At 47.6% G+C, this 23,870-nt stretch overlaps 1 protein-coding gene across 1 annotated transcript; it reads left to right on the top strand.

Annotated features, from left to right (window-relative positions):
• The first annotated feature begins 983 nt into the window (after positions 1–983).
• On the top strand, positions 984–22,288 carry VCP (valosin containing protein). Its single transcript, XM_059834420.1, has 17 exons — positions 984–1,030; positions 6,027–6,138; positions 6,527–6,699; positions 8,867–9,009; positions 9,975–10,105; positions 11,842–11,973; positions 12,380–12,482; positions 14,295–14,428; positions 14,663–14,798; positions 15,845–15,957; positions 16,617–16,781; positions 16,892–17,014; positions 18,105–18,317; positions 19,567–19,875; positions 20,789–20,944; positions 21,312–21,466; positions 21,882–22,288. Exons 1-17 carry the CDS (start codon positions 1,014–1,016, stop codon positions 21,985–21,987), a joined length of 2,421 nt encoding a protein of 806 aa, XP_059690403.1. The 5' UTR covers positions 984–1,013; the 3' UTR covers positions 21,988–22,288.
• The last annotated feature ends 1,582 nt before the right edge of the window (positions 22,289–23,870 follow it).

The following is a 23,870-nucleotide window of genomic DNA, read 5'->3' as shown; positions in this document are numbered from 1 at the left end:
AGGGGCTTTGAGCCGGCTTTGCCCTGCGGTTCCTTTGGAAGCAGCACCTGGGCACATGCCGCTTGGCCCCAGCCGCGTTTCTGGCCCTGACGAAATGCCACCCAGGTGGGGGACGTGGGGATGCGGGTACCCAAACGGACTGGGAACCGGAGCTTGGGGGGCGGCGGGTCGTCCAGTCCCGCCCCGCCAAAAAATAAACCAGGGAAAAGAAAAACTGCCCACAACATGAATGAATCGGGGAAAAGGGATGCGGTGGGTTTGGGCGGAAAGGAAGGGCCGGGCCCCTGCACACACGCCTTCGCCCGAGGGAAATGAACCCTCCGGAGCGCCTCCCCCCGCCCTCGGCCCGGCGGTGCCAACCCCACCGCTGCCCACGGCCGTGCCCACGCGTGCCGCCCCGCCAGCTGAGCCCGGGCGCGCCCCGCGGACGCGCGCCGCGCCCCGAACACCCGCCTCCCACCCTTCTGATTGGCTGCAGCCCTGCAGTCCGTTTCCCTTTCCTAGGGCGCTAGCCAATCGCGAGGCGAGGCTAACCCAGATGGCCGTCGAGGCGGGACTTCCTGTCCGGATTTTCCCATTGGTGGATTTTTGCCATTGGCTGCCCGGCCCGTGTTGCCCGGTAGAACTGCAACGGCAGGGGCGGCGCTGCGATTGGCTGACGGGTGTTGCGCTTGGCTCGTGATGATTGGGAAGGGAAAAGGAGAGGGGCGGGGCGGAGTGGGAAGAGCGCTCGTTCTTTTTTTCCCCTCGTCCTCCCCGCTTCCGCGTCTCCCATTGGCTGAGGCGCTGGCCTGGCGGAATTTACGATTGGTCAGCGCACGCTGTTGCTAGGCTGGTGAGGCGGTGCGGGGCGGAGCTCCCTCTTCCGATGAGTCGGCTCTGAGGTTCAGTCAGCGCGAAGCGCCCCGACGCGCCGCTGCCGCCAGACTGCCCAAGACCCGCCGCCCGCCGCCGCCGCCCGCTCTGAGGAGCCGCCGCCGCCCGCCTCCCCTCGCCCCTTCCCCCCCAGCGCCATGGCCTCGGGATCCGAGTAAGTGTGGGCCGCCCGCCGGCAGGCCGCGGCCTAGGCCGTGCCGCGGCGGCGCTGGGCCCGGCCCGGCCCGGCCTAGCCCGCCTTACTTCGCCTCAGCGCGGCGCGGCCCGGCCCGGGCCGGGCTCGGCGGCGGGCCCGATCCGTCCGGCGATCCCGCTGTGTCATGCAGGCCCTGAGGAGGAGGAGGCGGTGCCGGGAGGGGGATGGGCCGCTCCCTGCGCGCCGCCGCTTCCCCCCCCCCGCCCCCCCCCCCTCCAGCCGGGCCTCCCCGGGAAGTGTCGAGTCATGGGGGGGGTGAGGCCTGGCCGGGCCGGGCCTCCTGTTGGGCCCTGGCCGCGTCCTCTAGCCCGTGGCCCCGGGCCGCCTGCCTGCCGTGCTCCAGCGCGGCCCGGGCCGTCCCGGCTGGGCTAGGCCTCAGCCAAGGAGGGCTTTGTCTTCTAGGCCCCGGAGCGGGTGGCGGGGCAGCGAGGGGGTGAGAGGCATGTCCCGGCCTCCTCCCCGCAGCGGCCCTCGGGTCGGGGCTAGCAAGTGACTTGGCATTAGCAGAGGCAGACATGTTGTGCCGGGCTGGCCTCTGTGGCAGCTGAGGCAATCGGCTGTATTTTCGTCTCCGGTGTCTTGCCTCACTCTGTTTTCAGTTCCAGGCTGAGGATCATCTTTTGTGCTCATCAAAAATGAGTTGAGTAATAGTGGTCTCTTGGCTCCCAGTCCACGTGCACAAGCCACTTCATTGCCCCGAGAGGAGTAAAAATAGAACCTAAAGATAAATTTCCCAAACCCAAGAATACTTGAAGTGACTTTTTGGCCTTGCCAGAGGCACTCTCTGTCCCTTTAGCGTCTGTTGCTTATGTTCTACTTTTCTTTTGCAACTCCTGAAATTCAGACCTGCTTGGTCCTACTGAGTCGGTTCCAGCAAGGTGTGCCAAGAATTCAGTGCTCGTGGTAGAGCTTGTGATGGAAGTGACAGTTTCAGAGGCATATTTTGCATCTGAGCTAGGTGAACAGTGTCTTTAAAAAGAAATTTCTACTTTAGCAGAGTTATTTTCACCACGTAGGAATGAACAAAAATGACTTTGCAGCTGGAAAACAGTTACTTTTTAGTTGCCATTTTTGGGTCAATGCTGCTGGCAGCCATCTTGCTGAATTGAGCCTTAGCACAGCAAGTAGCGTTGCAAGAGCTAAGAGAGTGTGGTTTCTGAAGAGATTCTCGTTTTTGTGTGCTTACCTGTCTGAAACAGTGTTTGAGAACTTGGTGTCTCAAGCATGGGTATGAACTTACCACTCAGTTGTCATGGGCTGTTCTGGTAAGTGGCTGTAGTCATCAGATACCTCACTCGTTTGCTTCAATGGATAAAATGTTTCATGTATTTTTTTTTTAATACCTATCAGTTCAGTCTGTAACATGGATGTTCAGCATAGTAAGAAACTACTGTCAGGTTTTATCTCAGGGGCGAGTTCATGATACTGATAAAAAGGCACACCAGCATGCAGGAGGTATGACTGTTTTCACTTTCATTACTGCAGCTGGAATCAGTTTGAGTCAGTGCATTTTCTCTATGCTTTTAGCATAGACTTGCAGGAAGAACTTATTTCCCTAGTTTCAGTGGAGCTTTGGAAGTTGGTAGTCATTTTCAGAAGAATCACTAATTGGTAATTACTTTCTGCTCTCGCTTTTCATACCATCCACCGTAATACATAGCCTCTGGGTGTTATCATATGCTGAATGAGGGGAGCTCTGACACAGAGAAAATCGATGAACTGATGCAAGTTCTAAAAAGTGCCCCCCCGCCTCCCTTTCCCTGCATCAAATGGGGCTGTTGAACTCTTCTACTGAGAGAGAAAAATGAGCTAAGGATGGGAGCCAGGAACCCATTTATTGTTTTTTAGGGCTAGTACATACTTGCTTCAACTTTATTGATGTTTTGCACTTTATATGCAAGTTTGGCCATGAGCTATGCTAGGGATTACGTCCTCACTTCTGGCCTCTGTCTAGGGGCAGGCTTGATGCAGGCTTTGAATTTCCTTTTAATTCCAAAACAGCTCTAAAGCTACCTTTTGTGTTCAGTTTATCGCTTTGTTGAGTCAGTGAAAGAAAGGAGCAAGAGGGAAAGTGTGTGAGGGAGCTGACAAAAGGGGTGAGTAGGGGAGATGATATAGAGGATTTGCATCAGGCTCTCTGTGATGGGAAGCTCATTGAGGACCTTTAAAAATTACCTGGCTTAGCTTTCTGTCCAGCCCGTCGCTGAAGTTCACCAGCATGCGTAAGGTAGTTGGCAGGAGAGAGCCCAACCCATGCCTTAGGCTTTCCTGTTTGGTATTTTCAGTTTGGGCTCTCTGATGCACAGATGTCAGGGATTGTCTAGGCGTGGTTGAGGTGCACAGACATACTTTGCTCTGTCATCTCAGTTACAGCGCAAGGAACCCCCAGAAGAGATGCAATGAGGGCAAATGGTGATAATAATAATATTTTAAGTTGCCTCTGGAAGATGGGTAGTGCTTGTCTCTCAAAGTCCTTACCCTTGTCTGTAGGAGAAATAACATCACTCTCCCGTGTGGCTGACATGTAATTTCGTAACACCTTTGTTTCTTTGTCTACAGAACTGTCAGGTGAGATAACTGAAGCTGACCCTGCACGTTTAGATACCTTTATTCCATTTTTAATGTCTCCAAGCTTTTTGATTGGTTTAAGTGCAGTAATGTACTGACAGCATTGATCCAGCCCTCCCTTCTTACTTAGGAAACTGTAGATTCAGTTCTTCAGTACTAAAACTTTTTTCTCGCATTCAGCAGAACCAAGTGGACTTCTTGCTGTGCTCTTCAGCACAGCTGTGTGTCAGGAGGTATCTGAACTTTCTCTCCAGATTTATACAGCTTTTGGTTTATTGACAGTTTTGGTCCAAAAGCTTCCACTTGCTGCCCAGTTCCTCTTCCATTTTTTTTTATCTTGTGTTCCAGACTGATTTTTAGGCTGCACGGCAGTCTCTGCATCCTGAGGGACAGCCCCTCAGTTTCAGTGACGGTTTATGTAGCCAAAGTCTGGCAGCAGTTTCTTATCTAAGGTCTCTGGATGCGCATCTCATGTGCAGAGGGGTATGAGTTACATTCACACTTTGAACAGGCTAAATAGGAGTATTGTTTGTTTCTGGTGTCCCTTAGCTCAAGTTTTAAAAGCTACCTGCTAAATTAGTTTCCAGTGTCCAGGAGCTAATGCTGAGGCAAGGTCCTTACAGGTAGGTTGTTGGTTTTATGCACAGTTTTAACCGCAAGATCCTGTCTGGCCTGACAATGTATTGGTTCAGTTTTCTTATTGCTTTCTCAGTTTTCCTGGAAATCCCAGACTCTTTAGGACTCTACCAAGACTGCATTTGAGGTTGAAGATGGAATTCGTCAGCGTCTTCTAGGATGTATTCAGCAGTCTTTCTTGTGTCTTTTTGGATTCAGAGAATGTATCTGTTATGTCCCACATGGTGGTTGAAAGGAATTGATGTCGATTTCTTACCTCTTGCACTCTTTAACGAAGAGAGGAAAACCACAACTTTTCCAGTGCTGGCAGTCCAGGAAAGACATGTTTTACAACTCCTCCTTTTGTTCACTTAAAATAATGTTGTATCTCATTTCCAACATGTTTCCTATGCTACCAGGGTTTACGTGAAGCTTGAAAACCTCTTGGAAGCAAACTGGCTGCCCTCATATGCTGGCTTGGTATTGTTCCCCTTTTTAAGTGTCAGAGAAAGGAGCCAATACCACATAGTCTGTCTTGGAAAAACCCCTGTCTTGAGGGACAGGGGGGACCTGGGGTAACATCATGCTGTAGGTATGTCACCTCTCTCTGATGTACTTTTAAAAATGCAGTGAGCGTGCCAAGTGACGCACTGCTGCCACAGCCTGCGTTCATGCTGTGTAGCTGCTTGCTCTGCCACTTACGCTCAAGGTTTGATGTCCTCTGGTTATTTTGTCCCTAGAAGAGTGAAATGGAGCCAAAGTGTATGGCCAACACCGTTGTCCACAAAGCTTCCTACTCTTTGCAGGTACTTGCTGCTTGCTTAGGACAAAGGAAGACTTTTTCTTTGTCAGAATCAAACCAAACTGTGCAAAGTTTTCTGTTCTGACCTTAGACACTGGCAGATCTGGAATACTTGGAGAAGGTAGTCAGGTATCCACCAAGGGAAGTTCCAACAGTCTGCCACTGTTGGGCAGGCTGAGGTACAGCTTCTGTGAGCTCCTCAGGAATCAGTTCGTTCAAATTCATATTTCTTTCATAGAGTGAATTATTTGCTGTATTAGATTTTGAAGGAAATAACTTAATCTGCCTTTCTTCTATTTCTTTGCTGTTTAATTTGCTCCATTTTGTCAAGGTGAATGAATTATCTGTCATACTTCTTGTGGAGTAGTGGGCTAGAGTTGCAGTGACTCCTGTGAAGGTCCTATGGAAAGGTGCTTATATCCTAAAAAGGTGCTTATATCCTAAAAAAACCTCACCCATTTTTCATGAGCACTTGAATATTTCTACTGGTTTGCTAGGTTTAATTAATAGACCTCGACAGGATAAACTCTTCTAGCTCTTCCTGTCAGTGGAGCTGCAGCATTGTCCTTAATTCCCCTATTTTTCTGGGATTTGACACCAAATAGACTTGAACTTTTGTTTCAGTGGCAGTGGTTACATGTGATTTCAGATGAATCTGACTAATTCTTTTAGGCAAAACATCTTACAGTCAGCAGCATCTCACGGACCACTTCTTTTCATAGATAGTTTCATAGCTATTTCCATTTCAGGCTAGTAAAGTAGTTATATTTACTGACAGAAAACATCGTGCTTTGAACTCCTGCAATGGGTGCGTGGGGAAAAATGTTTTCCTTTGTCTTACAAAGAAGTATAGTTTCTGAAAGACAAGACAACAAAGCAAGCTGTGGAAAATGGAGATGAAAATGGGGAGGTGGCTGGGAAGTGGGGAGCAATATCACTCAGTCTCATAACTTCTGCTTTCTTCGCCAGTTCTAAAGCGGATGACTTATCGACTGCTATTCTGAAGCAGAAGAACAGGCCCAATCGGTTAATTGTTGATGAAGCCATCAATGAAGACAACAGTGTTGTATCACTGTCCCAGGTGCGTCATCTGTAAAAGCAAAGCATTTAATCTGGTAATTTGCAAGCTGTTGTGTATTAACTTGAAATGTAACTTTGCAACATGAATCTAAGTGTTTGAGTCAGAAGCAGCAGCAGTTACAAGTGAGGGAGGTGTGTTGTTTTGTTTTCTAACTAACACTCCCATGATAAAAAATACATTTTGCTTCTCAACTTGTAGAATTCAGTTGAGCTTGTGCCCTTAGTCTGGCTTCAGGATTAGCTCTTGACCAGTGTAGTGGGAGCCTCTGTCTTTGTGGATTTAGTTTATCACTTCCGAGATGTAATTCTCCAAAGTCAAGTAACTTTCCTTCAAATGTTCGAATTCTTGTTTTGTCAAAAGCTTGTTCTAATGCTGTTACTGTTTACAGGCAAAAATGGACGAGTTGCAGCTGTTCAGAGGAGACACTGTCCTCCTAAAAGGAAAGAAGAGGAGAGAAGCGGTCTGCATTGTTCTGTCAGATGATACCTGCTCAGATGAGAAGATCCGCATGAATAGGGTTGTTCGCAACAACCTGAGAGTGCGCCTGGGTGACGTGATCAGGTGAGGACTCGTTTGCTAACTGCTGTGTATCTGTGGCTTGCCTAAATAATTTGTGTGCTGACTCTGAATTGACTGAGTCAGTAGCGGAGGCAGGGTCTGCAGGAAGTACTCTTACATCTTCCAGAGGAGATCACAGAAATGTTTTCAAGATCAGGGATCTCAGTTTACTTTTGCATGTGTTTATGGCTGCACGTGTATTCAGATTAATACTAAAAAATGATGCTAAAGGTTCTTGAAGTCTCTTCAGGACCTTCGCGAGCCCAGGTCCTGTCATTAAATTGAGTGACTCAATTATCCCACTGTTGTCACAGTTATCTTCCCAAATTTGCATTGTCAGGTGAACTTGCAGATTTTTCTTGTATAAATGTTTAATGTCTGCAGTGCTAACTGCGGAAGGCATTAAGCAACACTGTAATTGATCTCATAGTAGCTGCAAACACAAGTTAAAACTTGCTAGAAATCAGTGACGAAACCATGAAGCAGTCAAATAACAAGATTAAAAATCTCCAAAAGATGTTTGTATTCCGTTTTTTTGTTATAAAAATAACTTTAAAATTAGGAATGCTTTAAAAGTGTTGCAGCGATTTTGTGGTGCAACACTTGCAGAAAGTATTGGGAAAGCACTGAAGTATGCATCTCGGCTTATGGGAGACAGGTTCCATTCTGTGACGGGAGTGGGGGGAAAAATGTGTCAGCATTTTTTAAACATAAATATGCTAATTTTTAGGCTTAAATATGGGAGGGCTGACAGCTCCTCCTCCTGAGCATCTTCCTAATCTGGAATATCCTGCATGTTCTGGGAAAATTGGAGACTGGTTTCTGACACTAGACTTCCTGGGGTGATATCTGGAATAATCTTTAAATGCAAAATGTCTTTCATACACACTTTGTAGAGGAGAGGAATAAGGCTCTTCCACCCATCTCTCTACCATTAGAGAATGCAAGGTTTAAACACCACTGTAGTTGGAACAGAATGGTGCTTTGAGCCAGTCTGTGGATTTAAAGTAAAGGTGAATCCTTACTTTAACCTGTTGTGAGGTTACTGTTGAATAATTTCCAGTGTGACAGTTCAGCCTGTGGTCTCCCCTTCTCTGCTGGGACTGTGCCTGTACTGGTTCTCAGCCTTCCAAATGCATTCCTGATCGTCTTAGCTTTGTTGCAAGGGTCAGAGAATTTTCACACCTCTTGCCCTCAAAGTTTTTCTTGCTGATCTTTCACTGCTTATTGCATTACTTTCCGTGGCCTGGTTTCTACCGAAATCCAGACTGAGGCGCTCATTGCTTCCTGCTTGTGGTCTGTCAGCTGTTTTCCTTCTGGGACAGTCTGTCTTTTCTTTTACCCTTCTGCTGTGTCCTCTCTGTAAAGCACGTGGTAAAGGATTCTATTAAGAGTCTCGAGCAAAGTCACGTATGAAAAGTCGTGTGCTCAGCTGCAGTTCCACATAGGCTTTTCTTAACTGGCAAAGCCATTTTGAGCTTTCTGCTGCAGCTTGATACTCTGAGCTATCACTACAGTACGCTGTTGGCCTATACTGCAAAATAATAGCTGAAATGTTTATTTTAAAAGGGGGAAGGAGCCTTCAGTCCTAAATGTCAGCCTCCACAAAGTGGGACTGACAGATACCTGGCTGCAAGCTGGTTACCCCTGCTTGGTACTGTGAAAGCCTTTGCTCAGAATCAGGGTTGTCAGCAACAGGGGCTCTGGTCTCTGTAGTAGGTTATGAGAGAATGAGGAAGGAACAAAGATCTTCCCCCAGCTCCCTTTCCCTTGCAGCTGGTTCAGCAGTAGCTCCTTGTTGAAACAAAAGTTAGCTTGTGACTCTCACAGGTCTTTAGGCTACATTAGTAACTTGGGAATGTGCCTTGGGGGTGGCGAGGAGGGCTACAGAAGAGCAGGGGGTTAGGAAGAAAGTATGAAACTCTCCAGTGGCCTTGGATAGGGCTGAGAGGAGTGAAGGAAAGTGTGTGTTGTGAAGACTAGCTCTTGATGGGCATTATTTTTGTGTTGTCAGCACTGAAATGTTCTTAGGTAGGTGGGAAGTCTCACCAGGGCTTTGGAGGGTCCTTTCTGGCATTTGTACTGGCCTGGGAAGGGACATCACTGCCTTTTCCACACTGGGGTGTGAGTCCAGCGTGATGTGGCTAACTGGAGTTTTCTTCTGTTGCAGCATCCAGCCTTGCCCGGATGTGAAATATGGCAAGCGTATCCATGTGCTGCCGATTGATGACACGGTAGAAGGGATCACAGGAAATCTGTTTGAGGTCTATCTCAAGCCGTACTTCCTGGAAGCGTACAGACCCATCAGGAAAGGTAATAGTGCCTGTTATTGAAGTCCTGATGGCAGCGAGTGTGAGCTAGTCCTGGGACTGAACGAAGGGAATTTTTAGAAGCTTGCACAGGTCTCCATGAAGCATTAGACTGACATCTGTAGAGTGAGATTTTGCTGGTGCTGATTTAAAGGGTGTTATCTGCTGGCTGGCAGAGCAGCTTGATAGTTCTACGTTTTTTTGTTACATGAGATGGGAGAGCATCAGAAAAGACTCAGGTAGAACTCAGGAGAAAATCTCATTAAACTAAGTTGCTACCACTTGATGGAATTGGGGACTTGCATGCATATTAATCAATTACTTGGATATACCGCCTGGCATCCTGACTAAATAAACTTCTTCAAAGTATTATAATTAATAACTGTGAGAGTGCCTAGAAAACTAAATGCACTTTTGGAGTTGTGCTAGTAGAACTTCTGCTGGAACAAATAGGTCCTAATACAGTATAAACACAAGTTGAAGTTATCCGGCTTTTGTAGCCCAGTTCAGCCAGGAGTCATAGTGCAGTATTATATATTATTCTGCTTCTGGAGACAACCAGTTATAACTAGTTACAACTAGATATAATAAGTTCAGAATGAATTTTTATTAAGTTAGGGCTTTTTGCCTGTTTTAGAAATGTTAAATTGAAAATGAATGGAAAGGAAATGTGATTCCTTGCCTTTGTTTTGTATTTAGGCAGAGTATTCTTTTCTATTGTTTGCTGGTTTTGTTTGCTGTTTGTGACTGGTTGAAATTTGAGAACTTTAACTGCTGCAGATCTAAATAGTGCTCGGGTAGTCACAGTACATGCAGCTCTGGAGTTTAAAATATGGAACAGTGTTACGAATGCCAGCAGTGTATGCCTGTGTAACCCACTTCCTTGTCCTCTGGGGCTGCTGGTAATACAAGGGTCGACATTTTGCAGACATCAGTTGCAGCAGGCTACTGAAGTGTGGGGTTTTACAGGTGACATCTTCTTGGTGCGTGGAGGGATGCGTGCAGTGGAGTTCAAAGTGGTGGAGACAGATCCAAGTCCGTACTGCATAGTGGCTCCAGACACAGTGATCCATTGTGAAGGAGAGCCCATCAAACGAGAGGTGAGCAGAATTGTGCCACGCAGTTCTTCTGCTGAATCCCCTCTGTCCAAAATCTGTTTCTGTGACAGTCCTTGAGAGCAGCAGTGTTTGCAGATCCTGTTTTGGCATTTTGTGTATTGAATGTAATGGTTAGAAACTCTGTTTTCAGGAGATGAGCTGCTGCTGAAGGTAGTCACAGAAATGTACTTCCAGTGTCCTTCTTCGTATGCTGAGACAGCACCAGTGCATAGGTTTGCTGACAAGATGCCACACTTCGGCAGCAGCTGATTTTGTATCTGCTTCCAGATATCTTATGCTGGATTTAGATGCATCTTTTAATTCCAAAGTTCCCTTGATCCATACCAGGGAGACCTTACAAAGTTGCTAAATTTCATGCCACCTGAAAAGAAAGCAATTGGTGCTTTTTCAGTGAGAAATTTGAAATCCCAAAATGGTTGACTTTAAAAAACAATTTCCCCAGTCCCTTAAAGTGTCTAGCCTTGAGTCTCCCAAGCTTGACGCAGCCTCAGTGGCTTGTGTGTCAAGTCCTGGTCACCTTACTGTTACAGAGTAGGAAATCTCAGAGAAATAAGCTAAGCTGGTTGCATACTTCATGAAGTGCCCTTTTACTACCTGGAAATCAGGGTGAGTGCTGGTTTGTAGTTAGCTGCCTTCTGAAAAAATTAATCTCTGTGACACTTGTGAGACTGCATCTGGCCACCAGATGAGTTCATTTTGGGCTCTTCAGGACACAGCTGAGACAGATGGGAGAAAGTTTAGCCAAGGGCACCGAAATGATGAGGAGATGGAGGTCAGAATGAATGAGAAGGGGCTGGGAGAGTGGTTTGATGCAGCCTGGAGAAGAGAAGGCAAAGGGGCAGGCTTACTGGCAACTGCCTGATGGATAAAGGTGGATGACAAGGCTCTTCTGAGAGCTGTGCCCGGGGACAGGACTAGAGGCGGTGGCATAAGCTGGATCAAGGGAAATTCCCAGTAGGTGTTAGGAAAAAGGTTTACCCCAAGCCTGGAGCAGGGCCCAGAGAGGGCAGGAATCTCCAAACCTGGAGACCTTCAGTGCTTGATAGGGCCAGATCCTGAGTGACCTCCTTGAGTTAGTAGTTCCCATTTGTGAGGTTTGGACTGAGCTCCTCTGAGATTCCAGGCTGTGTTATTTTATTATTTCAGTGTGGCCTAATGTTACAGATAACTAAGGCCAGTAGAGATTTGGGGATGCTGTAGAGCTATACTGGGAGAGTTGGTTACAGTTGATCTTATCTGCAAGTGTGGATCTTAACATTCTCTGTTAATTTGGGTCAATCCCAAAAGACAACACTACATCTGAGAACTGTATGATAGCTAGAGTATGTCAAGTAGTTAGAGATATCACTTACAGTTTAAGGAATAAATGTATTTTATACTGAGCTTCATTGTCTGTTGCTGTCTTTGTTAGCCACATCAGAGGGTCACAGAGCTTGTTTTGCGCTAGAGTCTGTAGGGAACCTGGCAGCAGAGGCTGTCATTTAAGAAGGTGGGCTTCAGTGAGGTCTAGGTACGTGCAGGCAATTCCCTTTGTATGTCTGGGAAGACAGAGCTAAGAGGCAATTGTAGAAAACACCAGGGAGACTTGAAAGTGAGAATCTCAAGACAGCAAAGAAATGGCTATGAGCAAAACCCCAGATTCCTGGCTTCTGAAGACTGGGAGGCGTTGTTGAACTGTTGTTTTCACTCAAATGTTTAATACATTTCCATCCGGATAGGATGAAGAGGAGTCACTGAATGAAGTGGGCTATGATGACATTGGTGGTTGCCGGAAGCAGCTGGCTCAAATCAAAGAAATGGTGGAACTTCCCCTCCGACACCCTGCACTCTTCAAGGCCATAGGGGTGAAGGTAAGTCCCCGTGTGCACCAGGTGGATGACTGGGCTTGCCCTTGCGGATGACTTTTGATGTCAGAAGTTTGAGGCATTCGTGGGGTGAATAAGTAATTTGGGGGGTGGATTTAATGCTGGTGTTGGGAAAGTATTTCCTTACATGTTCTGGACACAGATTAACATACTGGCAATTTGTAAAGCAGAGTGATGCTTTGAATCAGTGCTGTCAGTTACTGGCAAGGTTTTTGTTTGTGTGTCATGCCAAGTAGTAAGGGTGTTGATAGCAATGCTGGGATGACAGCTGTTGCATGAGTTTGCATCACAATTTCAGACTGGCTTTATCAAGTGCTTACAATTTCACTGTGAAGCTACTTAGGCATTCAGATACTAGCTCACCACCTACATCCCTTGCCTTTGTCCTCAGCCTCCACGTGGGATCCTGCTGTATGGTCCTCCTGGCACTGGTAAAACACTGATTGCCCGAGCAGTGGCCAACGAAACGGGGGCTTTCTTCTTCCTGATCAACGGTAAGTTTTGTGACTGCTTTGGCCCCAGATCTGCTGTGTGCTTATTCATCCACCTCATGGTAATGAATGGTGTTAATAGGGCTTGTAAAGCCACCTTCTCTTCCTGACATCCTTCTGTAGCTCTTTCAAGTGTGCCTGTGGGGACACTGGGAGGCCATTTGTGTGGGACCATCTGTAGTGGCACTTCCCTTAAGCTTGATTGTGGTGTAGCAGGGTGGTTGGAAGACAGCTTTGTGATGCAGGGACTTGGAGTCTGGCTGGCTGGGTGTGCATTTATGTTAGTGGGAGCAGAGCTGGGAGTGAAGTGCTGAGATTATTCTAAGTATATGGGTGCAGGACACTTGCTTCTGTTGCTGCCATCGTATTACATTCAGAAAAGAAGGTGGTCTGCTATGGGTTTCTTTTTCCTCTCAAGTAAAGCACAAGACCTGTTTTATTTCACATAACATTAATTAGGAGGAACTTTCGTGAAAGCTATAATGAGTACCTTGGGACTTAGCTACAAGTGACAGAACCTCCTATTGATAACTGTCATCTGTAGCAGTTGATGGTTACTGGTTTATGTCCCTTAAGGACCAAATTCTGAATTCTCCTCACTGCTTTTCTGTCCCATTTTACAGTCAGTGCTGGAATAACTGAACATATGTACTTAAGGAGTGCTGCTTTTCTTTTTTGATTTCACATAGACCCATGAAGGCAATAGCAAAGGAGTGTATAGCACAGCATAGCAGTGACCAGCAGTAGGGAAGTGACTTGCTTTGTAATCTCAAGGTATCAGATGTAAATGGGCTGGTTTTAACCATATGTTGCCTTTGTCATATACTTCCTAAAGCATGTGGAAGCTGTCACTGAATGCTAATGAGCCAGCCGTTTCTTTAGACACTTGTACTTCTATTGCATAATAAAAATAACATCGTCAGAGTTAGTGATGCGTTCTCTGCTGGTCCTAAGCCCGGAGCTGCAGGCAATGTTGTAAACGGAGCTGGTATGAACTGGTGAGTTACCTGTAATGAAACACTCTTAATACCTGCCCGCACCAGTGGCTCTGCAGCTGGCGAGCTTCGGTCACCAAGCAGCTTTACACTCCTGAGGGTCAGGCTTCTTTTTCTTGGATCTTGTAGTGGCATACTTTCTCTTCATTACCACTCCTATCAGCATGACGGAAAAATCTGTAAAAACAGAATATATCTGTAAGCCGCACTAGTGTTCAGCAGTTGTAGGAGATCTCAGGGGAATGCTGTCCTTCGTTTTGGGTTTGTTGTGCTTACACATTTTTATGTTTTTCATTTATTCTTTGAGAGGAGATGGGGTTTTGGGGTTTTTTTTTTGTTTTTGTTGGGTTTTTGTAAACTTATTTACCTCTGTAAGATCCTATAAATGTATACCTGTGAAATGTACACTAAAGGCAGCTTCAGTATCTTGGAGCTTTTTCCTTCCCTACCCTGACAATTCATCACCACATAATTTGATTGCTTCTCTTGCAAGCTAGGACTGGCATTAACAGTGTGTGGTGGCACATTACAGAGAAGCTCAACAAGTGTGAAATAGGGTAAGGAAAGAGGCAGCTGAAGGTAGCTCATTGACTAGCGCTGCATTCTGTTAGAGTAAACTGAAAACACCAGAATAATGATAGAAAGCAATTCTACATGCTGTTCTTGCCTGTTCAGCTGCAAATTTAGTGAACTTGGTTGATAGCATTTGCTTTGGCTTGATATATAGATTGTCCCCTGTGAACGTTGTACTAAAAATATTGAGCTGCATGCCTTGGCGCTAGCTGCCTCTCCTGGGTGCCACAGTGGTGCTATTTTTCAGGTCCTGAGATCATGAGCAAGCTGGCTGGTGAGTCTGAGAGCAACCTAAGGAAAGCCTTTGAAGAAGCAGAGAAGAATGCTCCTGCCATCATCTTCATTGATGAACTGGATGCCATTGCTCCTAAGAGGGAGAAGGTAAAGTGATATGTCCTTTTTAGTAGCAGCTGGTGTGAATCTCTGCATTTGACTACAGAGTAAAGCAGTATTTAACTTAACACCTGATTTCAGTTGGACATGAGAAGAATCAGATATAGTTCATGATGTTTCTTAACAGCTTGCGGCTGTCGTATCTGTCTGCTCTGGTGCAGTACTAGCTCCTGTGCTGTGTTGTAGAGCTCTTGGTCTAACCATTGCTTTTTCTCTCCATAGACACATGGAGAGGTGGAACGTCGCATAGTGTCTCAGCTGTTGACTCTTATGGATGGACTGAAACAGAGAGCACATGTGATCGTTATGGCAGCTACCAACAGACCTAACAGCATTGACCCAGCGCTCAGGCGATTCGGTAACCACGATTGCAGTCGTCTTTCTTGTGTATCACGTGCTTTGTTACACGCTATGCTTCAGAGGCCTTGGAAGGATTGAGCAGAAATTAATGCTAAAATCTTCTGTGTGTTACATAAACTATTGACTTGTTGCCATCTGTTTGTTTGAAATTAATTTCTAGGCTTCCAGCACTTGGTATCATTTTCTGTGCCATATTCGGTTAGAACTTGTAGAAATAAAAAAATACTTTGAGGTGGAAAAGTGTGCTAGTCTCTCCTAGGTGAAGCTATTTCAGGACACACTGAAGGATTAAATGCTTAAGGGGATGTTCATGCCTTAGGTTGCAGAAGGCTCTGAATTGTCTGAGTTCTCCTTCTTATATTGATGAGAAGTCTGGTAGTTTCTGAGATTCAGGTTTTCAAAACTTTGCATTGTGAATGAATGTCTGGTGTATGACCAGTTGGTAAAGTCTGTAATAGCAAACCAGTCAAGTGTGCAGGGGAAGACAGCCTCTTAAATGTGTAGCGAGCCATTTGAATGCTAGAGGAAAATGGTAAGTGTATGTACCTTAGTTATTATTGCAGTAATACCTAGGTTTCCTGCATCTCCAGATATTGGGGCAGTTCATGTTTTTCACCACTTGGGTACTGCTATGAAAGTTCTGAAAAATTAAATCTCTCAGTATTTGCGGACTCTTGTGCTGAGGACACAAAGGTAGAAATAAACAAAAATGTCGCATGGTATATTGGTTCGGGGAAGCATATTTTCCTAAAAGTGAGGCTCAGAAACAGTTATTAAATCGTCAGTCCTGTGTGTCATATAATCTTGAACCCTAGTTAATACAGTTGTCTCACTTTCCCTAAATGGCTAAAGCCTTTCCTCCTTCTCTGATCTGACTCTGCTACTGTGCTGATAGATGCTGTAGAGAAACCCAAAGCTCTGGCATTTTCTGAAATTGTATGTATTTGTGGCTTGTCATCAAGTTGTTCAGTCAGAGGAAGGCAACAACTGCAGCTCTTGTAGTTCGCAGAATCAGCAGCTCAACATATGTTTTGTACTCCCCAGGTCGTTTTGACAGAGAGGTAGATATCGGTATCCCAGATGCCACCGGGCGCCTGGAGATCCTGCAGATCCACACAAAAAATATGAAACTGGCTGATGATGTGGATCTGGAACAGGTGAGTAGCACGCTATTAGGAAAACTTGTCTCTACAGGCAGACATTCCCGATGCTCTGTTTTGTAGTGGAAGAGTTGTTGAGGCTTGATTGCGTGAATGTAGTTGCTCATTTAGGATAGCATGAAACTGAGTGAGTGTGTAATCTCTGGGCTTCCTTCTGACTAGTTCACCAGTGACCAAAAACCCTCACTCACTAGTTAAGAATGACATAGCCAAGTGAAACAAACATGTATCAGACCAGTCTGGAAGTGCATTGCCATTGTCCTCCTGGGTTTGTTTGCTGTGGCATTCTCTTTAAAAGTAAAGCAAGCCTGAAACAGCTCACACAGAGCTGGCTGAGCATTGTGGTGACCTTGGACACCACGTGTCAACTGGATGGTTCCTATAATCTCTGTCCTGAATGAAAAACTGCAGTCCTCAGAGTTATCTTTCTGCACACCATCTGAATTCCAGTTGCAGCTTTGATCTCAAGTACGAGGTGGACCAATGGTGTCTTTGCCTGTTAAATATGTGGTAGCACTTGTCTCGAATCCACAGCAAAGCACTGATGTTCCTGTCTTCCAGAGCTTTGTTGCACCTCCCAGTGAGTGACCAGAGCGTGCATTGCCCTTGTAGAGCGCTTGCTTGTATCCCTGTGAGTCATAGTGCTCTGCTTTCAGGTGGCAAACGAGACCCATGGCCATGTTGGTGCTGACTTGGCTGCTCTTTGCTCAGAAGCTGCTCTTCAGGCTATCAGAAAGAAGATGGATCTCATAGACCTAGAAGATGAAACCATTGATGCTGAAGTGATGAACTCGCTGGCTGTGACCATGGATGACTTCAGGGTAATGCAGGACTGCCCCTCTTTCTTCTGGGTGCAATGTCTAATTGCTTATCTGAACCAAGTGAACGTAATGTGTTACAATTCACATGATGCCGTTTCTTCTAACGATAGTGGGCTCTCAGCCAGAGCAACCCTTCTGCCCTTCGGGAGACTGTGGTGGAGGTGCCACAAGTTACCTGGGAAGATATTGGAGGTCTAGAAGATGTAAAGAGAGAGCTGCAGGAGCTTGTACAGGTAAGGGTTTCCAGCAGACTCAGCTTGAAAAACAATTATAATAATAAAATCCAGAACTTCTTCAGATTCCCATTTGGGCTGTGAACATGGTAAATGCAGAGGGTTTTATGGTAGTTGCTTGTAATGGACTAAAAATACCATGGTCTTCTATCTTCGGGAACTTGGGAGAGGAAGATGCTGGAAAGCAGCATCAGGCTTTCCTTAGTTGAGTCTACAGTGTCATCTTGGGTGGGTGTTGTGCTACATGCAGAAACAGCAGCAGTTCTCCTTCTCTTAAGTGGAGACCAGCAGTTGGACCACTGCTGAGAATCCTCTTACGTGGTGGCTTTATATGCCAGAAAGTGGATGAGGATTCTCATACAGAGAGCCTCCGAAGGGCTTCCCATCAGCATTAGGACAGGGACAGGTGCTAAGTAATAGTGAAGCCTTCTACAAAGGGAAAGACTGGGAGGAAAAGGTCATTAAATAGTCTGTGGAAAACTACCAGTGGCTGCCTTGGGATGCATACGTTCCTACTTTCAGGTGGCACTGTAGAAACATCCTGTCTGTGAATAAAAGAATCTAATTTTCCATCTAGTTTTCTGATGTTAAAATCATTACCTATCTCTGACCTTGTTGCTGAGGATAAATGCTTACATCAGATACCTTGCCTGTCACTGGAGAGCAGAGTGAATAGGTTAGATAATGAGCTGTTCCCTTTTGCTTCTGCAGGGCAAAGTGAAGCTGGGGTTAAGTGTGCTGGAAAGCTACCTGAACCTGTATTTAGTTCTTAGAGGTAAATAGGCTATTGAAGGCAGCTTTCCAATTTAGCTGTGGTGCTCTTCAAACCAATGTCCATTTAAAAACTCCAGTGGCACCAAGCAGGCAGGGTTGTGTGTTTAACCCACCAGAAATCTCAGGTAGTGTTTCTTGTAGGAGGAGAAACAAAACTGACCTAGAGAAAGATGTCCCTGCCCATGGCAGAGGGGTTGAACTAGATGATCTTTGAAGGTCCCTTCCCACCCAAACCATTCTGTGATTCTAAGGTACAGGCCTGTTCTGGCTCATTATGAGAGGTTTTTGTTTGTTTGTTTGTTTTGTTCTCCTTCAGTATCCTGTGGAGCATCCAGACAAGTTCCTTAAATTTGGTATGACCCCATCGAAAGGGGTTCTGTTCTATGGGCCACCTGGCTGTGGTAAGACACTGCTGGCCAAAGCCATTGCCAACGAATGCCAGGCAAACTTCATTTCCATCAAGGGGCCAGAATTGCTCACCATGTGGTTTGGCGAGTCTGAAGCCAATGTGCGCGAGATCTTTGACAAGGTAAGTGTTTCTTCTACTCCCTGTGCTGTGTTTGTGCTGAGGTACCCCCAGAGCTTTGCCGCCACTGCATGTGTCTTACTGGCCTGGTTCTTGTTTGTGTCTTTTTGTGTTTTCTCCACTTGCACTGAGCACAGGGGCTGCTTTCCTGATGTTAGGGAATTAATCCTCTTCAGCAACATAGCTACTTAAACTGTTTTCTCTGGCTGTGATTTGCGTCAGTTGTTACAGGATAAGTGCCCTAGTGCCTTGGCAGCGAGGCTAGCGTTAGGATGGCGTAGATATCCTCCACATCCCTGAAAACTTACCTTGACACCTCATTAGTCGTCACTATCTACGGATTTTCAGAATATCCTGTGGTTCTTGCCCTGCAATATCCATGGCTTAGAAAGGAGCTCACTCCTACTGCCCAGTTGCCCCGTAGATAGTGTCACCTCCTGTCCCAGAAGGTATCTGCATGGATTATCCTGGGAATCCTTGCTCTTGTGGTCAGGGAAGGTGCTGACAGAACAAAGTTGTAAGGAGAGTGAGAGGAAAAATCTGGGTTGGGAGGGAACCTCAGAGGCCATCTGATCCAGCTGTTTGTCCAGAGCAGGGAGATAACTTGGAAATTTGATCAGGGTGCTCAGTGCCTCATGTTCTGAACATGTGCCAAGGGTAGACAATCCCCGACTTCTCTGGGCCTGTGTGCTAGTGTTTGAGCTCTCTCATTGTGAAGAAAGTTTTTTTTCCTTATTTGTAACTGGAATTTTCTTTGCAGCCGTTCATGCCTGTGGTCTTTCATCCTTTCACTGCACACTTCGAAGAAAGATCTGGCTCCCTTTTCCCTGTAACTACCCATTAGGTAGCTGAAGACGACGACTGGACTTCCCCATTCCATTAGATATATCTTGCCTATGGATACTCGAGTGCCTAAATAACCAATTGATGTCCCCAGGTCTTGCAGGGAGAGTTCTAGTCCAGGCAGATTGGCTGCAGCTTTCCCTCTAGGTGTTGGAGGTACCACTCCTTTGCCTGGTTCGCAGTGCTCCCAGCTTTGGGGAAATTCAGCTTGTTGTTCAGGAGAATTTAACTGAGGGTTTGTGTGGCAGGGGACTGTTCTGGAGCAGCTCCTCCAAGCTCTCCTTGCAGCAGCAGTGCTCTAGTGCTCTTCTGAGCTGCTTTAATGGTAGGGTAGGCTTAGTGTGAAATCAGTATGCTCCTCGCTGGCTGGTATTAACATGGACTAATTGTTCCCTTTTGCTTTTTGTAGGCCCGCCAAGCAGCCCCTTGTGTGCTTTTCTTTGATGAGCTGGACTCCATCGCAAAGGCTCGAGGTGGGAATATCGGTGATGGTGGTGGTGCTGCAGACCGCGTCATCAACCAGATCCTGACAGAGATGGACGGCATGTCCACCAAGAAGAACGTCTTCATCATCGGTGCCACCAACAGGCCAGACATCATTGACCCAGCCATCTTGCGCCCTGGCCGTCTGGATCAGCTCATCTACATCCCCCTGCCCGATGAGAAGTCCCGGGTTGCTATTCTTAAGGCCAACCTGAGGAAATCACCAGTTGCCAAGGTAGCATCTGCGCCCTGACTGCATCCGACTTGGGTTTGCTGCGTGCTGCACGTGCTTGTGCTCCTCACAAGCTGGGGACAGAGTGGAGGGCTGGGGGCTTTTCCATGTGGTACGGAGCTGGGAAACCTTTAGTCCCTGAAGGATGGAAATGAAGAGGTAGGGGGAAGCTTGAGCTCTGAGGCTAGGAATCAAGGTGGGTGTCGGTGTGTAAGCACAGTAGGTCTTTTACACATAGTGGAGTTCTGCCCACGGTGCGGGAACAGGAAAGCCTGTTAGGGCAAGATGGAAAAGACTCTTGTACTCTGAGAGAAAAGTAAATGTAGAACATGGGGGTGGGAAATGGAAGTTGAAGAGGAAGCATTGCAATTACTTGTTGCTGAACTCTGTCATAGGCAAGAGCTATGTCCCTTGCCTGGGGAGCAGGCAATAATGCAACTGATAGTTAATCAGAAAAGCAAATGTCAAGTGAGAGCTGAAGCTTTTTAGTGCCAAGCTTACCTTTCCAGGTTCTGTTGGGAAGGAAAGCTTCAAAGGAGGCTGCAGTACTACCCCCTCAGTTGAGGGGACAGAGGAGGAGGTCGGTTGTCTTGGTCTGCCTATGCCCCATCTCCATTTCCAGTCTGACAGTGTTTCGTTTGACTCCTGATGCTGAGACCTGAGCAAATCATATCATAAATCCACAAGTGCAGGGGCATTTACAGCTGCTGCACAGCTTCTTGGTGGGTGTGTGGGGAGTGTGGCCTGCCTTTGTGTGTGGCTGACTTTTCACAAAACCAAGAACCTTAACAGCTGATCCTTTCAAAATTGGACAAAGTTAAGGCAGCACCTTGATACCATGGGATCTGAAGACACCTCTGTCACCTGAGGTTGTAAGGTGTTAAGGAGAGGCCTCTTTTTTTTTTTTTTTTACTAGGATGTCGACCTGGATTTCCTAGCTAAGATGACCAATGGCTTTTCGGGGGCTGACCTGACAGAAATTTGCCAGCGTGCCTGCAAACTGGCGATCCGCGAGTCCATTGAGAGTGAGATCAGGCGAGAACGAGAGAGGCAGACCAACCCTTCCGCCATGGTGAGTGCGGCATCCTGAGCTTTCCCCGCTCATGAGACAGGCAGTCCACCTCTGCCCGTGGGTGAGGTGCGATGTGTTCCTCTCTGTAAGCCTTGGATGAAGACGAGTGGGCTCTCGGTACAGAGCGCGGAGCTGGAGCACTTCGTTCTCGTCTTGTGGGAGGTTGAGGCCCTCCTGGGGTGCCTTGTTGTCAGCATTGCTCAGAAGGCCCCTGCTGCGGCTCTGAGTCACGGTCTGCTGCAGCGTCCCTCTCCAGGCCCTGCCTTGGCGGGTATTGGAGCATCCTGACCTGGAGCGAGGCTGTGGGCGGCCGTTGGGCCGCAGAGCTTGGGCAGCCGGCTCACCTGGGCCCTCTGTTGCGCTGCAGGAAGTGGAGGAGGACGACCCGGTTCCCGAGATACGCAGGGATCACTTTGAGGAGGCCATGCGCTTTGCTCGCCGCTCTGTCAGTGACAACGACATCAGGAAATACGAGATGTTTGCACAGACTCTACAGCAGAGCCGTGGCTTTGGCAGCTTCAGGTAACTGTGGGGGAGTGGGGGGAGGGCAGTGTGGCTCAGCCAGCCCCAGAGCAGAGCACAGAGGCAGCTTTCTGCTGGATTCTGGGTAACAAACACCTCTTCCACTGTGGTTTCCCATTCTTGCCAGCGTGTACAGCACCCGCTACACAACGTGGCGGGTGTAGGCTGTGCTGCAGGTCAGTTGTAGCTGCTCTCTTAGTGCTCCTGAAGTCCATCAACCCTTTTATGTTTAACACAAGCAACATCAAGCAGCTGTGGGAGCCTTTTGCATGACCTGCCATAAGGCTTCATCCCATTTCTCCCGCCTGTCCTACTTAGCTCCGGAGTGTTGTCATGGCGGGAGGGGATGGTGCTGAGCTGTGAGGAGGCTTTTGAACAGCATCTCTTCTCTCCCCTTCTGCGCTGCTGCATGCAGGTTCCCGTCGGGTAACCAGGGTGGTGCCGGTCCAAGCCAAGGCACAGGAGGCGGCAGCGGGGGCAACGTGTACAGTGAAGACAACGACGATGATCTCTACGGTTAACTTGCTGTCCTCGGTGGACCAAACTCCCAAGTCAGGCCACGTTGTACAGGGAAAAATCCAATGTTCAATGGACTCTCGGCTTCTTCATTCCTCAGTCAGAACAGTGTAGCTGCACGTCAGACTTTGTACAGGGAATGTTTTCTGCAAACACAAATCCAGACCCGTGTTCAGTTGGGAGGCAGACAGTGAATTAACAAGGAGGGGAACTGACTTAATTTCTGAGAAATTTCTGTTCTAGTTTATGTGGCAGAATCAGCAGCTTTAGCAAAGGGTACAACGCTAGCCTGTATAAAAAAAAAAAAAAAACCCACAAAAATAATAATAAAAAAAAAAATCCCACAAAACTCTAGCCGGGCCCCGGCAGTTCCTTTGTGTGGTGCTGGCGTAGTCTGTAAACCCATGTCTTGGGTGCTGTCCGAGCATTCCTCGCTCTGGTGGAGTCCATCTGGATGTGTGCTTCCCTGCTGCTTACAGGGCTGCTCTTCATTCTTAACACCTCTTAGCTCATGTTAACGGAAGAAATTGGTTTGGCAGTGTTTGTCCCCTGGCTTGGCAGGAAGCACAGAGTAAGAGAGCCTGGCAGCAGGTATCTGGTGTTGCTTCTCCAATGGTGGCCATGAGCTGTCAGATCTCCTGCTGCTTTGGCTTCTCGGCAGTGAAGGGCTTCTCTAGCAACGCCTGCTCATCAGCCCTGCCTAAGGCAGGCATGAGGGGGTTCTTGAGCTGTCTCTGGAGTTTGCGATGCAGTGTGACACCACTGTGGTTAGGGAAGAGGGGAGCTTCAGCCCATTTCATATGTCCCCTTAGGTATTTGATGACAGTCTTGGCTCTCTGGTACCAGCCTGCCCTGTGTTGTGCCCCATGCTCGGTAGTTGGGTTCAGATCGTGGTTCTTATCCTTCCTTTCCACTTCTAGCTCCTTGCCTTGCCCCTTGGTTTATTTTCCCCTCTCTGAACTGAAAAATGTGCTACTGCTATACTTGTTGGCGTTTTATATGAGAAGTCCTGGGTCTTGTCCTGTCATGCATGCTGGAGCCGGGCAGGAGGTCGGATACGGCCCAGCCCTGAGCCCAAGACAGGAGCCTGTTCGAGGTGGTGGCCGTAGGATGCACAGGTCAGCTGCATGCTCTGAGCTTTTAGGGGTCTGCAGGAACTGGGGATTTCGCAGAGGGTTAAATGCAGGTTGTGTGGCAGAAGGGTGCCCCAGGCCTTTGGGGCTGAGCCACAGGGAGAGGGCGGCCTTCCCCCCACCCCCAGCAGGAATTGTGTGGGGCCTGGGTGGTGGCAGATCTTGGAGGGCCCCATCAAACCAGCTGGATTTAGTGGGAGAGGGGAGTCTCAAAATGGCAGAAGGATGGGACTACCCATGAGAGGGGGTTTGTGCTTAGCAGCAGGGAGAAACGCACTGAAATTGGGAACGCTGTGTTTAAATAGCACAACCTCCTGTGGGGGCGGGAGGCCATGTAGCCCCCCAGGGAGGGAGGGCAGCTCAGGTGTTCTGTCCTACTTCAGCATTCTCTGCTGGCACCGCTCTCTCCCTGTCCTCATGCCACCTCTGTTAGAGAAAAAGCTGCTGCTCCAGGGACACTGGCCATCGCCGCCTCCTACGGCAGCAGTGTTGAGGATAGGAGGCCTGGTGCTTCCCCTGCCCCTCACCTGCCGTTTTTGGGGTTAACTCGCACCTGGAAACTTACTCTAGTGGTGCTTCCCTGCCTGTACTTCTCCCTGCCACACTGCAGGGACACAGGTGCTGCCTTTCCTTTTGTGTACTGCTGCTTCATCAGTGCAAGTCTGAGAGAGGCAGCTCCAGCCAGGGAGGGAACCAGGAACCAGCTGCTTTCGGCCACCCCAGGAAGGGGGAAAGGGCCACTCTGCACCAGCTTC

The sequence above is a fragment of the Gavia stellata genome, chromosome Z (genome assembly GCF_030936135.1).
Source record: "Gavia stellata isolate bGavSte3 chromosome Z, bGavSte3.hap2, whole genome shotgun sequence".
Lineage (NCBI taxonomy): Eukaryota > Metazoa > Chordata > Aves > Gaviiformes > Gaviidae > Gavia > Gavia stellata.
Note: the sequence above shows the minus strand (reverse complement) of the source record. Positions and strands in the feature narration are given on the sequence as shown.